The sequence below is a fragment of the Sardina pilchardus genome, chromosome 4 (genome assembly GCF_963854185.1).
Source record: "Sardina pilchardus chromosome 4, fSarPil1.1, whole genome shotgun sequence".
NCBI lineage: Eukaryota > Metazoa > Chordata > Actinopteri > Clupeiformes > Clupeidae > Sardina > Sardina pilchardus.
The window spans coordinates 22,591,487-22,604,044 of record NC_084997.1 but is presented as its reverse complement, the minus strand read 5'-3'; the positions used below and the strand labels follow the sequence as shown (position 1 = coordinate 22,604,044).

General features: G+C 44.2%; 1 protein-coding gene across 1 annotated transcript in view; it reads right to left on the bottom strand.

Annotated features, from left to right (window-relative positions):
• Positions 1-3,370: 3,370 nt before the first annotated feature.
• Positions 3,371-12,558, bottom strand: part of edar (ectodysplasin A receptor) — a 29,685-nt gene continuing 20,497 nt past the window's right edge. The window contains exons 6-12 of the mRNA XM_062534645.1: positions 11,293-11,367; positions 11,009-11,134; positions 10,801-10,875; positions 9,156-9,228; positions 7,532-7,718; positions 7,007-7,067; positions 3,371-5,648 (exon numbers count right to left, since the gene is read on the bottom strand). Coding sequence (XP_062390629.1) covers positions 5,305-5,648; positions 7,007-7,067; positions 7,532-7,718; positions 9,156-9,228; positions 10,801-10,875; positions 11,009-11,134; positions 11,293-11,367 — 941 coding nt within the window. The 3' untranslated portion in view covers positions 3,371-5,304. The remainder of the gene's footprint in view (positions 5,649-7,006; positions 7,068-7,531; positions 7,719-9,155; positions 9,229-10,800; positions 10,876-11,008; positions 11,135-11,292; positions 11,368-12,558) is intronic.

The window sequence follows — 12,558 nt, the reverse complement described above, 5'->3', positions numbered from 1 at the left end:
TTTATTTATTTTCATTACTTGAAGACATACTTTAAGGTTTGAAAATATATGTCTGGTCTGTTTCTTGCACATTTATATACTGTAAAGCATCAGAAATGGGCTGTGGTTTTGGTAATTTATGTTTGGGTATTTTCAGTTGACCTTAATCTCAGTGGAAACAATTTAACATCCCCCCTGGTTCTGCTTTTCTGGTTAGTGGTCATTCAATTTTTATTTACATTTCAAAGGAAGTGGTTATGCTTTGCCAGACATAAAATGAAGCAATCATTTCAAATGTTTTAAACCACTAAATGTATATAGTATGTATTAATGTTGGTATTCATGAGTCTCTAATGGTGTTTAAAGCAAAAAGCTGAACACAAGCATTGTTTGTATGTGTGGGCTGTGTTTTAGTTCAGGTGAAATCAGGACTGAAAGGAAATAGTTTTTTGTTTTCTTCCACTGAATGTCGTGTTCAGAAGCAAATCCTTGCCTTTGACTACTGTGCTTGACTCATATTTTTTTTTGCATGTCATAGAGGACGTTGTCTATTGAAGGAGGTGAACCATTCCAGCCAGGCCTTTCATCTCCGTGTCTCCTGTGGATCTCTGATCAGATAATAAAGCACACTGAGTCATCCATCCCGCTGATGGCGCACCACCATGCCTGCGCTACGCTACGCTACGCGGGCCTAATGGGTAAGCAGTTAGCCGTGACTTTCACGGCGCGTTCAACTCTATCACTAACAAGCTTCTTCAGCCATTGTTTTTATTTGTTGCTTAAATGATACTGCATACCTTGGCTGTGGAAATGTAAACTGTTTCCCATATTTGTTTGAAAATGATTGACGACCTCCACGGCAGGAAGCTTGTTTGAGCATGTCGCCACGTTTTATCTGTTAGCGTTTTCACATAATTTCTATGACTTTGATCCAATCCTCAGCAGCACATGAGGCTGCATTTGCACCTTCAACCGTTTCTGCATATTATACACTCAGCACCAAACAGAACTGTTTGGCTTTGTGAAGAATGAAGTGTGTGTTATGCAGAGCAGAATCTGCCAAAACAGTGTGTTAGACATTAGGGTTCTCAATGCGGCATTGACGCAATGGCAGCCTATGACAAGCCTGGACAAGCTTTGTTTAAGATGCAAGTTCGGCTTTCCAACGATACGGGAAGATGAGTTTTCCTGGCTCCATCGTTTCTTTACCCAGCATGCCTGAGGGTCAGATCGGCTGCTTTGTGACGGGCTCGGCGTCTGGAGCTGGACATGGTGTAGGTGCCTGGCATGGAAGGGCATCATGGAGCAACTGCACTGCTGCCATCTTTTCACACACACACACACACACACACATACACGCACACACACACACACACACACACACACACACATATATACACACACACACACACACACACATATATACACACACACACACACACACACACACACACACACACACACACACATATAAACACACACACACACACACACACACACACACACAAATTGAAAAATACACATATGCTCTTGTACACACAGACACACACACACAGACACACTCTTATAAAGTGAGATAGGAGCTCCCAGCCCTGGGGTGTCCCAACTGTGTGCTCAGTGCAAATGCCAAGCCCTAATGACAAGCTCCCGCAATGAGCCCTCAGGTGCCTGTCAACCCTCAGTGCCTTTAAAGCTCGGGATTATCTTCAGAAAGAAGAGAGCAAATCCGGCAGCGTTTGAAATCTGAAGAAAGGCAGCAGTGCCCAGTGCTATCAGATGTGACTCTCTTTTCTTGAGCGCCAGTGGAAAGATCACAGGCCGGGCCTCGGTGATGTATGCCGTTCTTTATTTGCCACCCTTTTCTTGACGCGTGTGACCGTCAGGGGTGTGGAGTAATGGGTGATGGCTGAGATCTGACGTAGTGGCACATCACGTGACGTCTGTAAAGGCCGGTGCCTACCGGACACGGCGTTCAGCGGTGTGGGCTTGACGCACAGGGTTTTAGAACAGTTTTTTATCCGTTTCTTGTGGGCTTAGATAGATAGATAGATAGGTAGGTAGATAGATAGATAGATAGATACTTTATTGATCTCCAAGGGGAAATTCAAGATTTGCTCCATTAAAAACAAAGGAGTTTAAAAAATATATTTTGTGTCGCGTCATGTTGTGTGCGTGTCCGGTGGGCGGCGGTTTTAACTGATACGCAGTGAGACTAGGAACCCATCAGGTAGCCCACATTGGGACTCAGATTGTGGAAACTTCTAGAACGGTAGCCCATGAGTCCAGGGGTTGACTGTGGAGATGACTGGCCATTCTGCGCTGCTCGCTCTCTGCTGAGGGTCTGCTTTGAATGAGCCTCCCCTTGTGAGGACTGGCCCTCCGTGCTCAAAGCTACAGTACTTGAGTGCACTCCGTGGCTCTTTGAAGCGCATTTTAACATTGGAATCTCTCACAGTCACTTTTTCTTCAGAAAACAAATATCCTGTCAGAATATTTCTCCTTTCATGAATACATTAATGACAAATATAATACATTTCCGATTTTGCTGTGTGTGTGTGTGTGTGTGTGTGTGTGTGTGTGTGTGTGTGTGTGTGTGGGTATGTTTGTGCGTTTGAGTGAATGCCTGCCGTGGTGGGAGATATTGCATGTGTCCCTTCTGCACAGTACCCAACCTGTCATCAGAAATCAATAAATAACTTTCCCTGCAGTTACACACCACAGTGCTTTTCAGTCAAAAAGGGCTCGAGTCGAGACCTCCCGTGATTTTCAACGAGAGCCACCCAACCACAGAGCGCACTTTGTTTCAAGACTCTGGTTCCTCCGCTCTAAAAGATCCTGTCATCTGAAAGTGATCAAGTGAACTGTAACACAAAAGGCTGAGATGCCTGAGCGCTGACGGACACATGCTGAAGAAGCTGCCTGAAGCCTAATGGGCATGTGTGCGGCGATGACGGGGGTCCAAGCAGAAAAACCAGTGCTGTGCTGCACACACAACGCGGTGGGATTCCTTTCTCCTGTGTGCCTCTGCTCTGTGTGTTAAAGGGGGGATGAGTGTGTTCACCCTACACCACACACACACACACACACACACACACACACACACACACACACACACACATGCAAACAGATTTAACTCAATCTGGGCCATATTAATCATGCACTGTGGTCACCCCGCAGTACCTACGCCATGTTGTCATCAAACCCCTCAACCTAAAGGGGGGTGTGGGGGGGGTCTGCGTGGCTGCAGTCATGAAGTCTCAAACAAAGAAATAGGGATATTTTTTTTCTGCTTTTTTGTGACATGGAAAATAACTTGACTTGAAAAGAAATGCATCACAGTTGTGATAAGAAGTTAGGTTAAATAACTGAAAAAAAGTTTTCACTTCTAATACTTCTTTATTGCGATGCATATGTACAGTAATAAGTTATATATACACTTACATTTTGTATTGTACATCTGGTATTGTTTTGCTTCTGTATGTCTTAAAATCTACTCTGTAAGAAAAAATATGTTGAGGTAAGTGAACCTGTTATGTACACATTAACCAAGCACAACCAACTTTCTGTCATTCACTGATAAATGTTCAGTCCTCTTTTACATGGTGAAACAAGAAATATTTGGCAGTGAATACATATTAATTAAAAAGCTAAAGATTGTACATGCATATCAGTTCCTTAACACCACCGGAGTCCTGCTCCTGTTGAAATAAATGTTTTGGTAACACCTGAAAACTGGGTCTTAGCTGTGTAAACACAGCGCTCCAAAGACAATGGCCACCCATTCACACATTTTTTTTTTCTAGTCACGACGAAGCCAAATTTCTGTTTATAACACATACTAGCTAACAGTTATGTTACTAAATTGTGTGATGGAATTATAGTCATACAATTAACATTTTCATTATGGATACAAAGTAAGAATCACAACAAATTCAACTGAATTTGCGAAATTCTAAGGATTGTCTGATCATGAAGAATATGCAATACAACGGGACTTCTCTATCATGCTTGGAGCAAACAACAGACCAATAAAAACAAAAAATGAAACCGTTCTCAAACAGGGCACGACTATGTTCCAACATACTGCTCGAAGTTAAGAACACTTGTCATTTACAGCTTATTTAGAATTCACTGCCTCGAAGGTATAAAAGTGAGCTAGTACACTGGTCCTCAGGCCACGTCGTCGTCTTGCCCGATTCACTCGGTTAAGTGCTTCAGCGGCTGCCTTTTTGTTATATTGGCCACTTTTATGGCTTTTCCATTTGGTCTTATTAGTTAATTGGGTGCTGGAAATCACAGGCACTTTGTAAACCACCAATTTCGGCCAATTATAAGCAGCAGCGGCAACAAACCACAGGAGGTGAAGGCTCAGGCCTACGAGGGGGGGTTCTGCCTCTCCATCTCGCCTCCCCGCCATCAGTCAAGCACTTTATGACGAGGCCCTAAACCCACGAATAACAGCGAAGTGAGACAACTGCGTACTTGGCCACATAAATGTAACGTTAAAGAGTTCTATGTGCATAGACATCTGGTAGACTTATAATAACCGTCTCGCTTTGGGAAGGAGAGGGTGTGAGCGAGACCAAGAAGAAGCTGATACACCTTCATGTGAAGCTAACAGACCTCTAACGGTAAAAGCTTATGAGAAAGACAGTTACACTGGGCAGGACAGGGCCGTGGTGGTGGTCTTGGCACTATGTGCAACATGTAACTTGTGGCACTTCCATTATATATAAAAAGCCGTTTTTAGAGACTTCTTTCCTCTGAACCCTGTGAAATGATCAAAAGGACATGCAACACTGCCTGGTTGAAACTCAACCACTTCACTGGAGCATCCTGCGCAGAGTTTGCAGGGCATTTTGTTGTTTGCCTGTTCTTTCACCCAATCGTGAGGATAATGGAAACCAACTTGTGGTTTGTGGGAGACATAAAACAACTAAAACAAGAGAAAAAGCAACAACTGACAACTTTTACAAAAGTAAAACAAGAAAAATTCTAAATAAAAAAAAAATAAAATTAACAAAAAAAAAACAAAACAAAAAATCCAAAACTGGACTTCATTATTCATCTCAGGCCCAGGCTGTTCTTAGTCCTTTTAATGAGTTCAGTAACGTGCTGTTGGTTCCAGCCTGTGAGAGTCAGAGAGGGAAAACAACAGGCAGGCAACGTGTGAGGGACGAGGCTCCGTATGCACGCCTGTCCCTCTGTGTCTCTGCCAGGGAGGCCTGCTGGTATTCTTCATGTGAAGCGGAGCTGTTAAAGAGGTGGGGGGGGGGCAGGGGGGGGTAGGGGGGGGGGGGTTCGGTGGGGGCAAGAGGAGGTGCTTTAAACGCTGGCACAGCGAGACGTCAGTGCGGGGCCCACGGGACTGTGGGGCACCCCCCCCTCCAGGCCGCCGAGCAGGTCTATGCACAGGGACTCCACGGCGTCCAGCCGCTCGATCTGCACCAGCTTGGTGAGCAGGTCGGGGATGCTGTAGCCGGCCGTGCTGATGCGGTCGAACAGCTGCATGCCGTCCGTCATGCCGCCGATCTCGTCGCGCTTCAGGCCGAAGCTCTCGGCCAGGTGGCGCCACGTCTTCACCACCGCCTTGTCCGTGTTGTAGGTGGAGCTGAGCATGCGGCTGGTCTTCTCCAGGCAGTCGAAGGGCAGCTCCGTGGGGCTCAGACCTGCAGGGCGGCAGGGGAGAGAGAGGCTCTGGTCACGTGTGGTGTGGGGAGAGATCACGTACAGTACGTACAGTAGGGGGACTGGGGCCATGAGTTAAGCTCAGTGTTAGATCGTTAATGTGGTTTTTTTTTTTTTGCCGGTAGGACGACAGAACATGAATATAACGCAAGATTATACGATTGAAACATTAACATTATATTATTACACTTATTATAACACAGTGACTTCTCATGTGGAAGATTGTTTATGTGGCTGTGGTGTGGAGAGGGATGGGCCTCACATGGGGGACTGGGGCCATGAGTTAAGCTCAGTGTTAGATTGTTTACTGTAATTTCCTGCGGCTATTAGCTGCGGCTTATACATTGATTTTGCAAAAAAGATTCAGCTATGAGGTTAATATAGGGGGGCAGTTAATATGGTGTATGGTTTGGTTTTGTTTCTTTTAACTTTCATAAAACACTGTCCTGCGGCATATACACAATGCGGCTTATATGCAGGACATTACTACTGTATGTGGCCTTTTATTGCCAGACCCCAGTTAGGACAATACGTCTAAGTATGGTATAAGTCTGTACTCTCATGATCCCGTGAGGGAAATTCGGTCTATTTATCCCAATCCGTGAATTAGTGAAAAACACACAGCACACAGTGAGGCAAGGTCTGGGTGAGGTGATACAGTATCAATAACATTAATATATTGCAAGATTATAAGATTACAAAATCAAAATTATATTATTACCTTTATTATAACACACTGACTTTTTTATGTGAAAGATCCAAGGTACTTGTTTGGAATTGTATAGAAATGTAAGAAATATGAATACACGTTGTTTGACACTAATATAATAAATACAACCCATTGAAAATGTGTGAAAGATTTGTTTCCATTTCTTCTCGGATTTTAAAGGGGTAGAGCTACTTCTGACCTATGCCAGTGCAGAAGGAATTAATTTTGTTGTTATAACAGAGAGTAGAAAGGAACACAAACATAGGCCATGGCAGTGGAAAAGCTCATATCCAAACAGCTTGCCTCATTTGGTCAGTGTTAATGTATTCAAGAGAGATACAAGATGCATGACAGATGTACTGAGATCAGTTTTTGGTGGAAGTGCCTCTTCCACAGTTCCAGATGCAGCTGAACGTGCTCACTCAGTGACCCAGGAAAGCACAGACTTATTGCACATGAGCTCAGTTTTATAGGCAATGCGTTGCTCATATGAAACATTTTTCTACGTTAAGCTACCAGGTTAGTGCTGTTATACGCCTGATATTGTTCAAGCACGCCATTCAGTGGGGACTGTTAGGGGCACAAAGCACTTGTCTGTTTAGGCTGCAGTTAGCGAGAGAAATCACTTACCCTCAGCAACACTGCAGGCCTTTGTGTAGAGATCCAAGATTTTTTTCCTTCGACTCTGAATCTGCAGGTACAGTGACAAACAAGGAGTCAGGAAATATGACCTCTCTGTCTCCACTGACTTATGAATATCAAAACACGATAGTTTACACCTTAGAATGACGTAGAAGCAGAACAGAAATAAACAGCAGAGAGAAGCAAATGTAAGCCATCAAATCTACTACTCAATTCATTTGAACTCAGCCCCTTTCTAACACTCATGGGGCCCTTCTCCTTCGTCTTTTTATCTATCCTTCCTTCTCTCCTCGGTCCACGTTCCCACTGATCTATAAAGAACACTGGATAGACTATCCCATTGTTGCCGTCCCATCATTCTTCATCTAGATCAGTGGGAACGAGGACTGAGGAAGGAAGGAAGTATAGATAAAAAGATGAATGAGAAGGGCCCATGGATACTCCAAAGGGCATGTATTCCACCCACATGACCTATGACCTGGATGTGAATGGCGTATGGCCTGAGACGCTCACCCCGGTGGCCTTGTTGTTGTTGTTGTTGTTGCAGATGGTGGTGGCCGAGCAGGTCTTTTCCCGGGTGAGGTGCACCAGCGAGAGCAGGCAGAGGTCAGACGCGCCCTGCTTCTCCTGGGCCGCCTCCTCGTCACTGTCGATGCTCCGGCTCAACAGCTGCTCGTTCTCCGACGAGGCGTCGTTCTCACTGAACCACAGAGCACAGGACTTAGAACATGGAGAACACACAGTTCTCACTGAGGACCACAGAGCACAGGACTTAGAACATGGAGAACACACAGTTCCGACTGAGAACCACAGAACACAGGACTTAGAACGTGGAGTCACACAGGTAGGCCTACAGTATGTTTACTGTTTAGCTGTAAAAGCACAACCAGTATGATCATTTGTAATATGTTATCTTGTGATGTTTTGGTAGATATTACCAAAGCACCATGGTTCCTGATGCTTAACCTCACCACCTGAAGTAACCTTACTTAGGCATATTACACAGCCTGCAGAACAATTGCCCCCTCTGACTATTTCAGGTAAAAGCACCTTGTTGACAAAGGCTGCACAGAGATGCTCACAGAATGTCATTGTTTCTAAGACATATAATACCTGCACCGACTTGGCAACCGCCGCACTGAATTAGCACATCCTCTGGCATGCGCTCGCTGCTTAGCCACACTATTTACCCTAACTGCTGGGGGATGGGGATTCACCATCATACTGGAGTTCCTCTAACCCCGCTAGAGTTTCCGAGCAGGAGTGTGGCGACAGACCTGAAATTATCTAGTTAGCGTAGTTGTGTTCGCTTTAAACTAGTTTATAAGTGTGATAAAAACACGTAGCATCACCCGCACTCCGCTTGTAAGACTATACTGATGTGAGTTGCCTAGCCCTCATGAGAGTTTGTCTGTTCTCATGCCTATAGCCTGTAACAGAGAATAAACCCTCATTGTCTGGTTGAAGATGGGTCAAGGAGAGAAGCTGGGTTTCAACTTCTCCTGAGACAGGTGAAAAAAAAGAAAGAAAGAAAGGGTTTAGGGCAAAAAGCTGTCATCCTCCAAAGCCGTGCTGTTTTCACCTGGTGGTTTGGCTGAGGCGGCTCATAATTATAACTCCCTCGATTATGTTTGTGTAAATGAACATCTCCCCTCCTGAAACCCAGGCTTCAGGGCGCGTTTGTGCTCAACTACCTCATCCCTCCCAAAGCCACATAATGTTTCCAGTCAAAAAAAAAAAAGAAAAAAAGAAAAAGACTCGAAGTGAACTTGGTTTTCCATGCCATGCTCATTCAAGGGGGTACACACACATACAAAACCATTCCAGAACTGCCTACGCCACGAAAAAGAGCCAGCAGCTACACTCAACTGCTAGAACTTGCCCTGTGGTGACTTAATTACCGGCAGATCCTGAGCAGAAAATCAGATAAAAATCATGTCTTTGAGGCCTTCGTTCAAGTTTCAACAGAGTCTGCATGTCCTGTCTTTGTCACATTTAGACTTACTCCTGAAGGAAGGAGCACGATGTAAACCTATGGTAAACCATTAATAATAGCTGTTTAATTAACTATTCTATTTAGAGGCTTTTCAAATGAGAAATGTAGTGCAGTACGCACGCATCACAGTGCAGTTCTTACCTTTTCACGGTCTTAGGAGGAGTAGGTTTGAGCTTGTCAAATTCATCCTTTTCTGAAAATATGACAACATTTTCTGGAGAAAGAAGAAAGAATATAACAAAATTAAAATCAGCACTGAGTTTTAATGTACAGTAATGTCATTCAGAACAGGCCAGCGTAAGAACAGCACTGCAACTGTAAACGGCAAATGTTTACAGTAAATGTTCTCACATGCTCTGTTCTCTTTCTCCATTTCCTCACAGAGGAGCTCACAGCCAAACAACAGCAGGCACTTAGCCCTGCTCTGTTATGGTAAATAAATGAGTTCAGGAAATGGTAACTATGATGACTCTCTGAATGAATGTCACAGGTCTAATCCCCCTTAAAAGGCTGTGATGAAAAACAAGTCCACCACCTATGAGGATGGTAATGAGATGTTTTGTTGGACTGCCTCACAGGAGCCTGGCCCACACTGGTAGAGTGGTTTGAAGTGATGTGCATTCATTGGAGAAATCAGTGCAATGTGCTCTCAGCTATACAGCTACTGTCCATCAAACGGAGTCTTGACGTAGGATCTTAATCAGGTGCTTTCAAAAACAAGACAGCTGGTCACGCACGCAACGACTCCCAAGCACAGAGTCTGGCAGTCAACTGTTAGCCTATTCTCAAGGCTTTTTTTAGTGGCCAAAAACTCTGAAAGTCACAGCTAATGCTGCCAGCCTGCCACTGACATTACCCACTTGAGGGTGGGCTTTCGCGAAAACTAAACATCAAAAACATTTTCAGTATCATAGTGCAGCTGGAGGATCCCTGTGTAGCCTATTCTCCTCCCTGTTGAGCCAGGATGGGATTATCCGAACACCTCTGAATCACCTCTTAAGAACCAAGCCAGGTGGAAGAGAAGATCTGACAACATGAAGTTTGCATCAGGGGGCCTGTAATTGGACCTAAACCTGCAAGCTGACAACGGGGACTCTGTATAACTAATACAGTTTGACAAGCGTGGGAGAAATGATTGATGTTGTGCTCCGTGCTGATGAAAAGTGAATTCCTGTGCAGCGGTACATGTTAGTACACTTGCCAGCTTGCCTACCTCCAGCCATGTGTGAATAGAGAAGTGGAGGCAGCTGATAACTATTACACGGTGCTAGAGCGGCCATTCAGACCTCAGGGATGGCAAACGTGGTCCTGCCAATGAGTTAGCGCCCAAGTTTTACTCCGAGCAGGTCTCATCAAAATAAGAAGTTATCAGTCTATGCTACGCTCTATCAGACAGTGGCTCATACTTCTATGTGCATACTCTGCTGTGCAGCAGTATTTTTATGGTCAAAAGGGTTGATTGTTGAATGCATCTAAAATAGCCAAACTTAATGATCAAATGCACTTTAGCAGTAACTGTCAATGTCAGGTTCCAGGCACTCTATCTCTGAGTCCATTACACTGAGTCTGAACATCTATAGCCTACAGCTACAGGTAAAACCTTAACTAAACATTCCAAGAGGTCTTGCTCACTTCACAAGAGGTATGTAGACCACAAAACTGTCAGAAAACACCAAAGAATGGAAGTGCAGAACATTTGCTATGCTTCCTCAGTCAACCGACAACACATTGGCTATCTATATTTCATCTGGAGCCTTTGGCCTTTTCCAGAAAAACTCATTCATACCTTGGACTTCCTTCTTCTCCTCCTGTTTGTTTGTCTGAGCCTCCACAGTTTTCACCATCTGGCCCGAGCAGCAGGCTGCAGGCAGACAAACACAGATCCCATGTAGTTACGCTGTTGCTCAAGACACTGTGTTTACATTAGGAAAGACGTTGGGAGGAGTATCATATGGGAGTGCATACACAGGAGATGCTGTAATCTCTGTCTTTACCTTGTCCACTGGGCTTGGCTTTGAGGATATAGAACATGATGATCAGCACTATGGCGATGGCCATGATGAAGATGGTTGACATGGCAATGATGAGGGCTGTTGCTAGGTGACCCTGCCCAGTTGGATCTATAGCAAGAGGACACAAAATACACACATTCATGCAACTGATTGATAATCACATGGCTTTTTAAAACAATGGCTTCCGTAAGACATGCTGAATTAATTTAGGTGTTTTTTAAAAAAGAACAGTTGGTTGGTATGACTTGGTGTAGCACAGGGTTTACCTTTCTCTGGGTGTGGGAATATGGTGGTACTACTCGACACGACGGGACCCTGTGGTGGTTTGGTTGTGCGCTTGCCTGCAACACAAAACACACACAGAGTCATAAAACCGTGAGGGGGGCTCCACATGAATCAAGAGTCGCCACCATTAGGATCTCTCCCTCCACTGCGGCCAGAGAAGGGGGCGCTTTACAGGCCCTCAGTCAGCTCACAGGGACCTCCAAAATGCCAAGCATATTACACGCGTCCATAAAATCTGATTCAATGGGAACAATATTGAAACGTCAGTGAGTGAATTTGCCTTGCCTTTTGTCATTTTTATATTTGGACATTTATGGATCGTAAATTTTAAATTTTCATTTAGTTTTACTATAAATTAAGTAATCTCCTTTGGGACTGCTGCTGGCCTCCCCCCATGGCTCACTGCTGCTATAAACATGACTGTATTTTAGTGTTTGTTTAATTTAGCTCAATGGGATGTGATAGGTACCGTTTGATCGATTTTGTTTTGCTCCGAGTAATTTTATGTCTTCATTATGGCGCAGCACGTCACTAGGGTAAACAGCTTGTGTAACAGCCGAGATTATGCCAGCCATCTGTGTGTGTGCTGACCATTTCCAATCGTTGGCGCTTGGGTACATTTATTTGAGCAAACTTTAATTTGAGTTCAGGTGTTGACATTTGAAACGCAGCACACCATGTCCCACTTAAAGACTGCGGAAACTTATATGCATAGGGTTCTCGAGCACAAGGACAGGCAGGGACCGCTTACAGGCCTTTGGTCTGTAAAATGTCACTTAGCACTTCATAACAGATTTAAGGGAATGGGAGAAGAAATGTCTACTGAGGTGAAAGACAGACTGAGTGGTTATAATTATTCATTCAGCAGAGACAGCTTTTGTTTAACTTTTGCTCAGAAATTTTGCACATTAAAAGAACATTTTGCAGCCTTTCCACTAAAAACAATAGTTAGTCTCTGTGTGTATATACTACAAAATGCGATAGTTTGTTTGGACATGAATATTTGCATGAATGTGTTTGTGTGCATGTGTACTAATACGTGTGCGTGCACGCATGTGTGTGTCACTAAAATGAACTCCAGGATATCAACTCTGAGCCCAGTCTCTTTGTGCATCTCGAAGGCTAATTTGGCACATGAGTGATGTTGAGCTGTTCCAAATCTGAAGAAGTCATTGTGGGTTCCTCTATCCACAGGCCATTCACTATTAGCGATTATTAATCTGATCCAACATCAAACTGCCTTAGGA